At 36.6% G+C, this 15726-nt stretch overlaps 1 protein-coding gene across 2 annotated transcripts in view; it reads left to right on the forward strand.

The window, feature by feature from the left end:
• Window positions 1-1008: 1008 nt before the first annotated feature.
• The window catches only part of LOC110467090, a 100433-nt gene continuing 85715 nt past the window's right edge, over window positions 1009-15726 (forward strand). Inside the window, exons 1-3 of one of the 2 annotated variants that reach the window (XM_021524004.1) lie at window positions 1009-1063; window positions 9016-9185; window positions 11853-12001. In XM_021524004.1, coding sequence (XP_021379679.1) covers window positions 9020-9185; window positions 11853-12001 — 315 coding nt within the window. In that variant the 5' untranslated portion in view covers window positions 1009-1063; window positions 9016-9019. The remainder of the gene's footprint in view (window positions 1064-9015; window positions 9186-11852; window positions 12002-15726) is intronic. The other variant, XM_021524005.1, reaches the window with a different exon arrangement.

Genomic DNA, 15726 nt, shown 5'->3' on the forward strand with positions numbered 1-15726 from the left:
AAGGTCATCAATTAAATATAAATATGATGGCATTATTCTCTAAAAGTGAACATAGAAAATCCCATATAGTTTACATCTATTAATCAATTAAAACATGTGACTTGGTTATGTGAATATGTGCACTTTTGTAAATAGCAACAAACCAATCCAAGTCATTAGAGACATGCTATGTTAAGACATCCAATTCAAATAGCATTCCTCTGGACACAGTTTTACGAAGGCATCAGTGTTAAAAGCTCCTTGATTTAAGATCCTAAGTGGGTTTGTTACTCCTTCTCTCCAATAATAATTTCGCATGGAAAAAGCTTTAGTGTTACAAAATTTCTTTAAGTTAGTAAAATGGGGCAGTTCGCTGATTATATCAAATGAGAATTTGATTCAACACAATAATAAATGTATGTTAAATGTAATGCTACTTCACGCACACAACGAGGACCCTTTCTTTAGCTATGTCCGAATGAGTGACCACCAAATTAGCCAAGTTGTCGTGTTACGCAACACTTCAAGACAGTTCGTCCACAAATTAATGAACCAGTGCATACTAATGTCATGTGCAAAGTTCGATTACAAGAATATGTTATGTTCAGATAACAAATACCCGCCATATTTATATTATCGTAAACCTATTACTAGTCCTATAATTATTCTGACTCGACGTCATAAGTCGGAGACTTTTCTTAATTGAAAGATTAAATTTTATATTTATATAATCCGACTTTGAATTTTTGAAATGTACGTATATATCTGATCGTTGGTTCAGCCACAATAGTATCAATTACTCAGGCAGATATTGAAATCTATATATACACGTATATATATATTGTATGTCCGTGCCAAAGTCATTGTTTGTTAATAAACAGAGGTTGTTATAAAAGCTCTAAAAATCAATGTGTTCAATAATGAAGAAATTAACCTTTAGCCGTTACAATCTAGTTCGTGTTTACATGCTACTAATTATGTATTCACTCTACGTACAAGTGTAGTGGGCTCCCGTTCAAGGTGAATGGTGGACATTGTGAGATCGGACCAGGACGCCTGACACTCAGGATTTCGGTACCGACAGGTAAGTCTAATTAGATGAAGTCTGTAGATAAATCAATCCGCCTTTGTCATGTAAGTTTATTAATATTTATTTATTTATTTACGTCTCATTGAATAATACATACATAAATGCATAAATCGTCATTAAAATACAAACGTTGCAACATATTTATCAACAGTATTAAATGAGCCAAGTCTTTGACACATCTCCAAATGAAATATATACACTGTCGGTCTTTTATCATTCTTTATACTGTTTCCGTGTTCGCTATGACCAAGGACCACAGATAGCTCCTATAACAATCATTGACCCTTAGGTGTACCAAAGAAAATCTGAAACCTTGATCCAAGTCCAAAGTGTAACGTTGTCATTTGTGAAAAGGCTTAAAAAGTCGAGATAGTGAACAGTGTATAAATATAAATAACTCCTTCCATAGGAATACCTAAGATAATTTACAGCAATTTACACGCAATCTGGAAAAGTATCCCCACCCAAAGCAATAATGTTTTTCTTGCGCAGGACTATGTTTCTATTGACGGGATTGAAAATGAGCGCACGTGTCTCCTCATTGAAGTTAAAAGATTTGTTTTCTGTATTTGGTACACTTTCAAGTTGACAACCCAACTAACGGTCAATCTGGGAGGGTACCGACATATTTGAAAGTAATTTTGTGAAGACTGGAAGTCAAGTTTACTTAGTCGAAACGCTTATTTCAAAACATGGATTCGCTCTGATTTAATGGAGGAACGATCATTGTTATAGATCTGTATAGGTGTTATTGTATTGATCTTTGGTTACTCGGAAACTTCTCGTTCTTTGATCTGGTTGTAGGGGACTGCTTACAAATATATAAAATGGTAAATCTAAACTCGATGACAAAACTAAAAGAATAAGATGTTTCCAAAGACCACGAGGATGACTATAAAACTCGCCCATATTCTTCATCGACATGCTTCTCTCGGAACCCAGTGTTATTAATTTGTCCTCCAGCAGTCGACAACTATAATGGCAGTCATGATATTCCGAGCAAGCTCTTGAATACCGAATCAACTGCGAAATGTAAACATCGTAGGTAGGGGTTGTATGGAGGTTGCTATCAAGAAACAGAAAATTCATGAGCAGAAAATCGAAATCGTCACGCCTAACCCTAACCCCTGTTGGTCATTTTGTGGGGCATGGACCTATAAAAGTGGTTTATGTAGAAGTCAGTGTCCTTGATTTCAGGTCCATAAGGGATATACCGTATACGATCAAATATTTCCTTCTGGTGTTTTAAAGACAATGCACGTCATCGACATATCTCAAAGTGAAATTGAATGACTTGGCAATGTTTTGTCACCATTCCTGATAAGCTCTTGAAAACAAAAACTAGCCATCAAGAAGAGGGGCACACGTGATGCCAGAACAATGCCTATGTATAGTCTTCTGGAAAATATTGCCACCGAACTCAACAAAGAGAGTGCTGTGCAGGAACCAAATCGTTTCACGATTCTGTCATCAGTACATTTCATTTTTTTTAACAGAATATGCTCAAAAATAGTTTACAACCATACCTTTAGATATAAATGTTCCTTCGGTCTGATACGAGTTGTAGTAGTGTTAAGAGAAGAGAAAAGGTCAAATATTATGATAGAAGAAACATTCCTTGTAGAGAGGATATTGCTTGATTAAAGTATCCTTTGGGCTCTTGAAAATCAACATTTCATTACATCTACTTATGAAGAATACAATGTCACTATTCGACGATAAAATGTTGTTTAGAAGGATTCTTGTGAAGTTTAACTTCAGAATCCAATACAAACGAGGCCGGTCCGTATCCTTAGTATTATTCGGTATTCGAAAGATTGCTATAGAGAGGCATACATAGCTAGAATTTCGAAATACTGAAAGTGCATGGTTAGTATTTCCTTAGCTATCCAATAAGTGTAGTTGTTTTTGCAAGTAACAAATCAAAAATGTTTGTAGACAAAGATTAAGTTACTATATACTTTGTCTGCTGCCACAACTACAAACCTATCATACCGATCGTTGAGTGTGCTTTGGACATCGGGTTGTAGTCTTCAATCGAATTTGTCAGTATCTTGAAATTCACATTCCAATTGGTACGAGGGCCGTTCAATAAATCCTGTCACTAGTGACAGGAATCACAAATATGTTGTACGTAGTTTGATTTTTCTATTACATTCTTTCGAAATATCCTTCGTAGCAAAAACGAACATTCGTAAGCGTTGTAATCTCTCATTGGTATGCTGGCGAGGCAATGGAAGATTGATAGCACTCCTAGAGACATACCGTTTCCTAGAGAGCCTTTCCTTTAGTAAGGGAAACGAGGGGACATCACAGGTACTTAGATCTGGTGAGTAGGGTGGATGGTCAATCTGTACTTCCTTCTCTTGCTACAAAAATACGTTTACAATATTTCTTTCGTGTGATGAAGCATTGTCGCGATTTAGCTGGATGCTGTTGCTTGTAGAACCTGTTGACAGGCTTATAAAACTCTCTCGGCGCTTTTTTTACGTCCTGCAATCATTGGCTTAGCTTGATTTCTGCTCGACGCTCATTGCTTGTTAATACAACAAGGTCGTCCCCTGTAAGTAACTCAGATGTTTTGTAGCAATTACCTTACCAATTCAATTAAAGGTGTATATTTTTAGCACATTTCAAACGTTCGGCCTTTTGTTCAGATGTCAGCAAATGGGGAATAAATCGGGAACAAAGTTTCTTTAATTTCAAACACTTGGTCAGAATGTGATGTGTACTGCCTTCTGAAATGCCAACAATATGAGCTATCTCAGAAATAGTATCATTATTGCTTCACAGAAACAATGTTCTTCTTTGATGCAGCAACAACTGGACTGCCTAGCCGTGTTTTCTATTTTATGCCAGTTTTACCTTTCTTGAATTTGTTCACCTACCAGAAAACAGGTCTCAATGTTATGGCAGTGGTGCCTTTATGCTGCACAACCCTGTATGAGCACACCATGCTTTGATATATGAGCGTATTTCAGATTTCGTCTCAACCTCCATTTTAGCATTGAAAAATAGTCACTAGTCACGAGTGCATCCCGTTCAACAAACAATGACTTTTTTAATCTTGTCGGGTGATGTCCAAAGAATGCACGTGCACTGTTCTTTAAATGCTTTTGAAGTCTGCCAAGGCGTTAAACTATTTATTTGTCTGTTCGTAAGGCAGCTGTGTGGCGACACATTTTTTGCATGGCTTTCGTGGTAGGTTTCTCTCAATAGCTTTTGATCCTTCATCACTGATGTTAGTTGACATCTATCCCGTTTTTGGCGAATTCGACTTTCATAAAATTCTACGTTCCCGGATAGTCTTGAACAGTTTTAAAGAGTCGAATTTATTTACATCATCAAGGATTTTATTAAGTCACCTAGCCAGTTTCCAGATGTCAGCAGGAACAGTCTTGTTAGTATTCTGATGTAGTTTTCGATGTACAGAAAATACGGACATTCATGGAGACAGATTAGAATGATCAGGGAGGTTGAAATATTTATATAAACACGGTTCACTGCCAAATGATTCGGTGTCTTAATTGGCCTACGTATATTTAACCAAAAAGAACACGCTCGATAATAACGAAAACAATTCAAGCCCTAAAAACAAGGGTAACAGGTCACCAAACGTGCATTTTTCCCTCATTTCGCAATGATTGAACAAGATTCAGGCAAACTATCCTGGCGCGTTGTTTTGGGGGTGATAAGATGAATTAAAAGGTACTTCATTTCGAAAACAACGAAATGGCACAAATCATCCAGCTGTAACGAGTTGGTGATTCTCGGAGGTTTGCTTGCTTTGACCGATCTATCTGACATCTGAACGGCCGCATGTCACCAGTTATCTATACATCGGTGGTACTTTATCTCATTCTATTTATAATCCATGTAATATTAAAAACCATGATCAAACGAAAGCACCAGAAGTGTTTATTGTGTACCAACGTTTGATATTCTCTTTTATCATTGCATAACCGTATATTCTCTGTTGTGTTTTCATTAACAAAACACACGCATTTCAACGTTTTGATCTACACATGTATCTACCTGATCGAAGACCATAACTCACCTGAATGTCGTGGGTATACTAGTGACCGCCTTTAGTATAGTTTCACTCAAACTATAGCAGGGTTTTGTAACGGACTCATTGGAACTATAGCATGGGCCTTTATAACGATATTGGGGAGATATGATTAGTCCGGGTCTTTATAACGACATTGGAGAGATAATTAGTCCGGGCCTTTATAACGATATTGGGGAGATATAATTAGTCCTGGCCTTTATAACGACATTGGGGAGATGTGATTGATTAGTCTTGGCCTTTATAACGATATTGGGGAGATATCATTAGTCTTGGCCTTTATAACGACATTGGGGAGATGTGATTAGCCTGGCCTTTAGAACGATATTGGGGAGATATGATTAGCCTGGCCTTTATAACGACATTGGGGAGATATCATTAGTCCTGGCCTTTATGACGATATTGGGGAGATATGATTAGTCCTGGCCTTTTTAACGATATTGGGGAGATATTATTAGCCTGGCCTTTATAACGATATTGGGGAGATATGATAAGCCTGGCCTTTATAACGACATTGGGGAGATATGATTAGTCCGGGCCTTTATAATGACATTGGGGAGATGTGATTAGCCTGGCCTTTATAACGATATTGGGGAGATATGATTAGCCTGACCTTAATAACGATATTGAGGAGATATGATTAGTCCTGGCCTTTTTAACGATATTGGGGAGATATGATTAGCCTGGCCTTTATAACGATATTGGGTTGATATGATAAGCCTGGCCTTTATAACGACATTGGGGAGATATGATTAGTCCGGGTCTTTATAACGATATTGGGGAGATGTGGTTAGTCCTGGCCTTTATAACGACATTGAGGAGACATGATTAGCCTGGCCTTTATAACGATATTGGGGAGATATGATTAGCTTGGCCTTTATAACGATATTGGGGAGATGTGATTAGCCTGGCCTTTATAACGATATTGAGGAGACATGATTAGCCTGGCCTTTATAACGATATTGGGGAGATATGATTAGCTTGGCCTTGATAACGACATTGGGGAGATATGATTAGTCCGGGCCTTTATAACGATATTGGGGAGATATGACTAGTCCGGGCCTTTATAACGATATTGGGGAGATATGACTAGTCCTGGCCTTAATAACGATATTGGGGAGATATGATTAGCCTGGCCTTTATAACGATATTGGGGAGATATGATTAGCCTGGCCTTTATAACGACATTGAGGAGACATGATTAGTCCTGGCCTTTATAACGATATTGGGGAGATATGATTATCCTGGCCTTTATAACGATATTGGGGAGATATGATTAGTCCTGGCCTTTATAACGATATTGAGGAGATATGATTAGTCCGGGTCTTTATAACGACATATGAGAGATAATGAGGCCGGGCCTTTATAACGATATTGGGGAGATATGCTTAGCCTGGCCTTTATAACGACATTGAGGAGACATGATTAGTCCTGGCCTTTATAACGACATTGGGGAGATATGACTAGTCCTGGCCTTTATAACGATATTGGGGAGATATGCTTAGCCTGGCCTTTATAACGACATTGAGGAGACATGATTAGTCCTGGACTTTATAACGATTTTGGGGAGATATGACTAGTCCTGTCCTTTATAACGATATTGGGGAGATATGATTAGACTGGCCTTTATAACGATATTGGGGAGATATGCTTAGCCTGGCCTTTATAACGACATTGAGGAGACATGATTAGCCTGGCCTTTATAACGATATTGGGGAGATATGACTAGGCCTGGCCTTTATAACGATATTGGGGAGATATGACTAGGCCTGGCCTTTATAACGATATTGGGGAGATATGACTAGTCCGGGCCTTTATAACGATATTGGGGAGATATGCTTAGCCTGGCCTTTATAACGACATTGAGGAGACATGATTAGTCCTGGACTTTATAACGATTTTGGGGAGATATGACTAGTCCTGTCCTTTATAACGATATTGGGGAGATATGATTATCCTGGCCTTTATAACGATATTGGGGAGATATGATTATCCTGGCCTTTATAACGATATTGGGGAGATATGACTAGTCCTGACCTTTATAACGATATTGGGGAGATATGATTAGCCTGGCCTATATAACGACATTGAGGAGACATGATTAGTCCTGGACTTTATAACGATTTTGGGGAGATATGACTAGTCCTGTCCTTTATAACGATATTGGGGAGATATGATTATCCTGGCCTTTATAACGATATTGGGGAGATATGCTTAGCCTGGCCTTTATAACGACATTGAGGAGACATGATTAGCCTGGCCTTTATAACGATATTGGGGAGATATGATTAGCCTGGCCTTTATAACGATATTGGGGAGATATGACTAGTCCTTTGAAGACAGTCATGCCAGAGGCTTATAAAGCCAGTATATACGTCTCTGGTTATTCTGCAATGAGTATTGTTTTTTATGTAACCAAAATATATCGTTTCTTTGTTACGCATATATATATTCCCTCTATGTTATGCAATGAACCTTCTTACTGTGATTATCTTTTGAACTGTGTCAATGTGGTATTGGTAGGTTTTGTAAGCCTTACTAATGATCATATTGTCTTCGTGTCTCTGCCTTTAATGTTGCATTTATCTACTGAAGGTAGGTTCTTGTATTTGTATCAAGTATTACATATTTGGAGTGAAATTTACTGCTATATGTACATTAGTTTATTGATATGCTGACTCTGTTATTTACCTTTTCGCTCAGAAAAGACAATGATAAAACCATTATCGATATATATATATATAAGCTAATGAAATATTATTTTGATATCGGTGTACGCAATCCATGTGTTTTGGTGTACATGGAATCGCGTGATTCTGTCCGTTGTCTCTGCTAGCGTATCTGTCATGTTTTGCATAAACTTGGTCATATTTCATTTTAAAGTGGCGTATAACACTGTGCGACGTGTCAATAAATCGTGTGACGTATCATCATCGATACTGTATGACGTATCATATTGTATGACGTGTCATTTTGGGTGACTTATTATCCTAAGTGACGTATCACACTGAATGATATCATATTGTGTGACGCATATTGTATGACGTTTTCCCCACCCAATTTTTTTTCAAAAACAAGAACCACACGCGTTTCAAATGGTACAACATTACGTTTTACTAACAGTATAGCCAATTGTCGTTTCTTAAACAAATATTTTTGTCTCAATGACGTAATGCGCTACTATGAAACGTTACATCTTTTCTATAGTTAACGCTGAATCAGAAGCGGCCACACAGTATGATTATCCGTTGTTTGTACATTTTCAAACCGGCCTTATAGAATCAATCGATAATTACGATATATCGATAATGCAACTGTGTTTACAGTTGTTTTCAATAGGGATTTTTCTCTAAAAAACAAGTGTAATTGAAAATGCACGTATGTGTCGATCCCTCGCGGCGTCGAGTTGCACCTGTGATCATTATAACCGAGCGAGACCTATGCATTCATGTACAGTAGGAGTATGGGAGTGTATTGTAATAACGGAGGAGACGGGTCGTTAGGTAGACTTTAATGTAAAGCCATGCAGAGATTTCCAGTCAAGCGAGACAACCATAAGGCCTTATTCCCTAATGGATGAAGCTATAATGGCTGAGGTCATTATAACTTGTGAATAGAACTGATCGTGTTATGATGGCTGGTGTCATCGAGTGTTTTTATTGACTTACAGGGTTCGCCAGGTGGCTGATTCTTAGCCGGTACCAAAACTCCACACACTATAGGCTTCTCAAAGCCCCATTAAAGTGTATTGCGAAGTTCTGTAATTTGAAATTTCAGGAAGATCACCAATTAAATTATGTTTTCCACTTTACCGTCTCCTCTTCAAACGATGTTCTCCATTATATAGATATAATATAAAACATACTTGTTGTTACAGGGTCATGACCTCTCTCCCCAGGTGGAGAGGGACAGGTTTCGGGTCCGTGGAAACTGTGGCGTCAGATGATGACCACGACTCGCAGTGCTCCGACACATCAACGGGATCTGACCAATCACAGGCTACCGTCATCTCTAATGTGACGTCATCAACAATACGTCAGTCTGAACGTAAGTCGTCATAATCACGGAGCGCCATTATTTTTGTTCTGTTTATAATACATAGATGATGTCACCATGATGCTATCATCAGTCCATCGACGTGATGTCACCTACTCGTTATAGTAATATCATCAGTTCATCGACGTGGTGTCACCTACTCGTTATAGTAATATCATCAGTTCATTCTAGTACTCAAACATTTGGTAAAAATACCAGGCATTCAAACCACGTGATTATAACAACTTCAAATAATTAAAGATAGGTTCAAATTTGACGAATTAAATAGATCTTCAATTTAATTGAACATATCTTCAATTTAATTGAACATATCTTCAATAATTTGAATATATGTTAATTTGGCGTTAGAGCAAGTCTATGGAACGCCAAATTACCATATATTCAATTAATTGTCTATATCTTCAAATAATTGAAGAGAGGTACAATTAATTGAAGATAGGTGCAATTCAATTAAAGATAGGTCCAATTTAATTAAACAAATGTTCAATTCAATTGAAAATAGTTTCAATTCAATTGAGGATATGTTGTATTTGTACCCAGGTTCAATTCACTTGAAGATAGGTTCAATTGAATTGAACCTATCTTCAATAATTGTACCCATCTTCAATTGTAATGAATCTATCTTCAATTAATTGTACCCATCTTCAATTATTTGAAGATAGGTACAATTAATTGAATATATGTTAATTTGGCGTTCCAGACATTTTGGTATCATTTTATGATATTATACATATTCGAATATATAAAGTCATTTTGAACAGGTGAAATGAATGCATGAAATCACGTGTTAGAATATGCGATATCACCCTTCAAGTTCTGAGAGCTGGATATGAATAGGTGATATTATCTATATCACTAACTGCCGAAACACCAAAAAATGATCCTGAACACTTTTCGTATCCCCCTCCTCTTTTTCCCTATAACCGTTTACTGTGTTTGCCCTTCAGTCTAAGGGAGATAACCTGTATGGTATCGAGCAAGTCTGAAGGTGAACACCACGCAAAAGGTTGCTTCTGATATAGCTGTCATCGTGTAGGAATAGTGTTGGAAGTCACATCAACACTCATAAATAATAGTATCAAGCAATGATGTTCCATAAATAGGAAAACAAAGGAGTTTATATTGGATCGACTTACAAATAATGCAACAAAAAACGTTGATTTCCTTTGGAGGTTTTATCTTCTATAGTAAAATAGCATAAAGACCTCTACACATCTGTCTGCTGGACAAAGGCTGTGGAGGATTGTGAGCCCCTTGTGGGGTCCTTTGAGATCCCTTATTGAGTTAAGCTATGTCACCGTGTGCATGTTGTCTGCGGGAACGGAATGATAATTGATACTTGTCTGCAGAAATTCACAAAATCAATACAGTTGTAGCGTAATTTCGTTAGTTCTTTGTTTTAGTTCTGGAATTTAGCATGTGCCGAAATGATGGCTTGGAGGAAATAAAGGAGATTTGTGATGCAGCATGCAATGTGAAAAAACAAGTTGACGACAAAGCATCGAAGCAAAATAAAAACATAGATGTCTACTGGGCAGTTCATTATCATTCTAGTTCTGACAATGAAGGATGAGGTTCAAGTTATAATCTACAAATAACTTAAAGTTTCTCAAACCTTAGGTATGTTCAAACACATCCTAATTAAGAACAACATGTTAGATCTGCTGTTGCCGTCTTCGAGTATGACGTCACAATTTAAGGATGTAATTGATGATGTAACACACACGTTAAAATGGAGTCTGGATATTATGTCAAATATATCGAATTTCTTGAAACAAATAAAAGGTTTTGAAATATTGGGTGGTTCCCTTGTTTAGTATTGGCCTAATAACATTGACACACTAATTACAGACACACCTTCCCTGTTGCGTGTAAGAAATAATTACACGGCAAAAAGGTGGATAGAATCACGAGACGTGAGCTATAAAAAAGACTTGCTAATGTGTCGTCATTACGATATATAGTAAAGCATTTGTTTCTGACACACCTGACGTGGTTTACCGACATTAGTATAAACCTTACGATGTCTTACACCTAGTCAGTACACACGTGTTTGTAGATTGCGTGTGAAAAACAATTATAAAATGACCTACCTATAATCATTATCAGTGTATCTACCTACTAACGTATTCAGTGTTATAGGTGTTAGGATGTCAATGTCTAATTAGTGGTCTCATTTTACCTGTAACTACAAGTGGTATATATTCAATAAAAACAGTAATTTAGTAACAAATGTATGATAATGGCTGGTAAGGGACATTGTAGATACTATTCCCATTGACATTAGTTGTGAAATATTTTGCCAATGTAATGTCATGTAGACACGTGTTCTGAATAACTGTGTAAGTTGTTATCGCCTATATGTTCGAGTTTTGTCTCCTCGCACTTTACTGCGTAAGGCAGGTCCTTGCCATACCTATCTAAGTTGCTGTCTCTTCACACCTTTTACTTGCTGTACATGTTTAAGTCTTCACACTTACATGGTTTAGGTTATTACGTACTTATAAAGAACAACACACAGACTGTCTTCTAGCTGTTTTTAATGCCATACAATATTACTCAACCATGTCCGACATATCTAGTTCGCGCCATTAAAGTTCCTACATATCGTTATCTGCACGCTATCATACTTACCTTTACCTACCTGTGTATATACAGATGAGGTGAAAATCAGTGAGGCAGAACTGGGCTGCCTGTCGTCAGAGGTGTGGAAGACACTTACCTGGCTACGACGAAGACGTTGCTGCCTCTCCCCCTCCCGAGTATATTCGGGGATTCGCCCGGGAGCCCCTCCCACCTCGATCAAGGTACGTCACCTGTAACATTTCACGTAATCACACAATCTTTTTAATTCATATACTTGTTCAAATTTGAAGTATATGTACTTTTCTCATTTCGCGGGTAACCTGTTGATTATACACCATTAGACAAACACGAGACAACAGTTGACATACATTTACGAATTTGAATTATTGTGTATTCACGGGCCAGAGAGGGGTGGCTCGAGATTAGGTAAGTGTTGTACGTATACACCTTGTACCTAACTTTATATCGATTTGTTTTATTTGACAGTGACAACACTGTGATGTATGTTACGTTACGTGTGTGTGTGTGTTTGTGTGCTGATGAAATATATTACCGGATATATTTACTCTACACTATTTCAAATCGGTGTATCGCTTACATCGCCATACTAGTATAGGGTTAAGACACGCCATTTCAAATATCGTTGTTTTTTGAAATTCAAATATCAATAATCAGTTTTCTGTTAAGATTCAAAACAGTGTACGTGCTATCAGATATAGTATTAGTTTTTTTACAACGTGTAATAGGTGAATTTGAATGTCACAATTAATTGAACTAAATTATAATACATAGCATCTGATGATGAAGATATAATGAAGATACCTCCGTCCCATCCAGAAAAATCAAAGATGTAATTAAAACATAAAAGATTTAAAAAAACATTTTATGTCTTCTTGATTATATATGTGATCACGGAATTAGATAAGTCCGTGATGTGATCAATCGTGTAAAAATGTATTACCACAGACTTAGATAGCTAATATAAGCTAATTCCGTGTGATACTACATATATCTACTTTTATGTCTCTGCAGACAAATCTATTGTTAGTAAAAAAAATATAATTTGAACAATAACTTCCGTCGAGTAAAATGGGTAAATATCATTATATGACCAATAAATAGTAATGTGTACACGCACGGAATTAGATTATCTTAGTCCGTGGTACACGGTAGTATACGGAATTAGAAAATTAGATGAAAAGCCATTACAACTACATAAAGCCTTTATCGACAATGGACCAGAGATAAGTGTCTGAATGGACTAACTAACTTGAAGTTATGTAATAATCATCTTTTCCTGTTCAACGCTGAAGAAATTCACATTCCCAAGATTTTTGCGAAACGGGCACCTGTCCGAATTAAGTGGGGAATTCCGTCTATAAATAGAAAAAAGCTACTACGCGATTGGCTAGATTACTACTCATATTGCCAATGATGTGGCGATGTTTGAAAACGATGAGGTCATTCCCAAAAGGCGGAATTTACCGATAGGACCTATGTAAATGATGTGTTGAAGATATTCTAAGGTTTACGACGAATTTTGGATATATATGAATAATCAGAGGTAAGAATACTTGTAAGATTGACTGTAATTCATTATATACCGATTATACTGCTGATAACTGCCACGGTTAGGCTACAGACAGCGCGAGCCGGCGATTTTTACTGTCAGACATGTGTATTCAACGGTGTGCCGTGGATTGGCATCTGTTGCTGTGCTTGAATCACTGTATGTGACCCAATTCTAACACATACTGACAATCCTATATTCTTGCTTGAAATTATTGCAATCTTGTCAGTGAACTGTAGGTCTACAGTTTTTGTTGAAAGAGGGGTCCATAGATAAGTGACATTTATTTTTCTGAATTTGGTAGTCAGTAGACTTAGCAGACGAAGCTGATTGAATAAAAAAGAAATAGTTGGGCCTTCGTACACGATTAGTAGGAAAAAATCAGGAAGGCAAGGCACACTTTTGAAGTAAATATGTACAAGTTCCCGATAACAATATTAGTGTTTGTTGAAATTTGCTAGTTAAAACCATGGAATCAACTTAAAGCTGTGGTAAGACTTGATATATCATTCAGTTATTGTATCTAAAATCATGATAATGTGTTGAGATTATACATAAATTTACAAAAACTTTTTTCTTAGATCATTCACATTGATGTAATATACTAAAGCAGCTTTATAATTACATAAATGATGAATAAATTTGGACCTAAACATAGTATCATACTAAATTACAGGCAGATGTACACTGTAGGCAGTTTGGTGTATTAGGGCAGGCTGACCTACCACTAGAAACAAATTTTGAATTCAAATTTTGATAGTCTGCCAACACTACCCACATCATTGTCTGAACCTTGCATTGCCATTTGTTTAATAAGGCTTCATGTACCTCTCTGGCAGATTTCAGACTCATTTTCATTTTTTTTTAAATTTCTTCCTCTCACCTCTATAGGATCTCCAAAAACAGTTTTGTTACAAGCCTTTGCAAAGTTGCAGGTTTTTGTTCAATATTTCAAATTTGTGAATCCTACGTAATATTTTGAGTTTTACTCTAAAGAGTAAGCTTGAAGTAGGCCTATATTGTGTTTGGTTTTCACAGATGAATTTATAGGCCTTCGATCCTGATACATGGTTTTAGTTCAAATATAAATCTTTGTTCTCTATGAGGTTATACGAAAACAACCTTGAGTTGTAAACTTGTGGGGAAGTCAGCATTCCTAAGCTAAGTGGAGACACAGTTTCTATACTAAGTTTATCCTCCTTCCTCTCCCCCATTCCCCCCTCCCTCCACAAACACACTGCCTGTCTGTCAAAGGAAGTACAAATACTGCCGTAAGATAATACTGTACACACAGGTACATAGTATAGAGTTTCTGACAGTAGATAACATTGATTCCTGGTGGATGTTTAGACAGAACATGATAAATCCCTACAGTTAAAACTTCAGGCGGATTACTCTAATACCTTATATTGTACATCACAAGTCATATTTATATTTCTGCTGTAAGTCTCTATGTAAACACATTGAACATGACCTGAAGGAGTTATACTCATAGGGCTATGAACACCTAAGTATTAGTGTCATTTTGATGCTTCTTTTGCCTTGCATAAATTTGAGACAATCATATGAAGCAAGCATCTAGGTGACATTGGGTTGATCTAGGATCACTTCAACACAACAAATATTAGAGAAATCTTACATTAAGATGACCAATAAATTTAGAATTCAAATATGCATAAATAATGCTATTTTTATCAATTTTCATGGGGCACATTAATTATAACATTTAGATCTTGTAGGGCATTGGGTGCACCCTCTTGTAAGTGCAGTGTATTCTTTTAAAGTTTGTTTTAGCAGCAGCTTAACCATGCTATATCAGGATTGTTTGGTAGAAAACAGTAAAACTATACTCGTAAAATTTTATGTATTTTGTATAAATTTTGTAAAAATCTCATTCTTTAAAAAACTTGTATAAAACTCTTCTTAAAAAGTTGAAAATGGAAACATTCATCCTGAAGACAAGAACAAGATATGTTGTTGTTAGTTGCTTAAGCCTTAAGATGACCAATATTTGAGCAGTGGGTTCTGATGAAGGTGGAGGATTTAATGATCAACTCCAGGACCAGGTACTCTCCTCAGCCATCACTTTGAAGTTTCCAACCTTTGATGCTGGATCTTGATATTTTGATTTAGTTTTCTCAAGATAACATTAAAGTCGACTCTTTTGAAGTTGCAAGTGTATACACTTTTCTGGTTTTAGACTTACTGACATTTGTAACTTGTATCGCAGTGTTATTAAACAACCTCTTAATGATCTCCATGTTGAACACAATAAAAAAGAATCCTTCTTGGATTAAGTATTATCATGTTGTTTATGATTAAAATATGTTAATCCAAGAATCATACAACTGTTAAAACTTTTGAATGTTGTGGAAA

The sequence above is a fragment of the Mizuhopecten yessoensis genome, unplaced genomic scaffold, assembly GCF_002113885.1.
Source record: "Mizuhopecten yessoensis strain PY_sf001 unplaced genomic scaffold, ASM211388v2 scaffold11159, whole genome shotgun sequence".
In the NCBI taxonomy this organism is placed as follows: domain Eukaryota; kingdom Metazoa; phylum Mollusca; class Bivalvia; order Pectinida; family Pectinidae; genus Mizuhopecten; species Mizuhopecten yessoensis.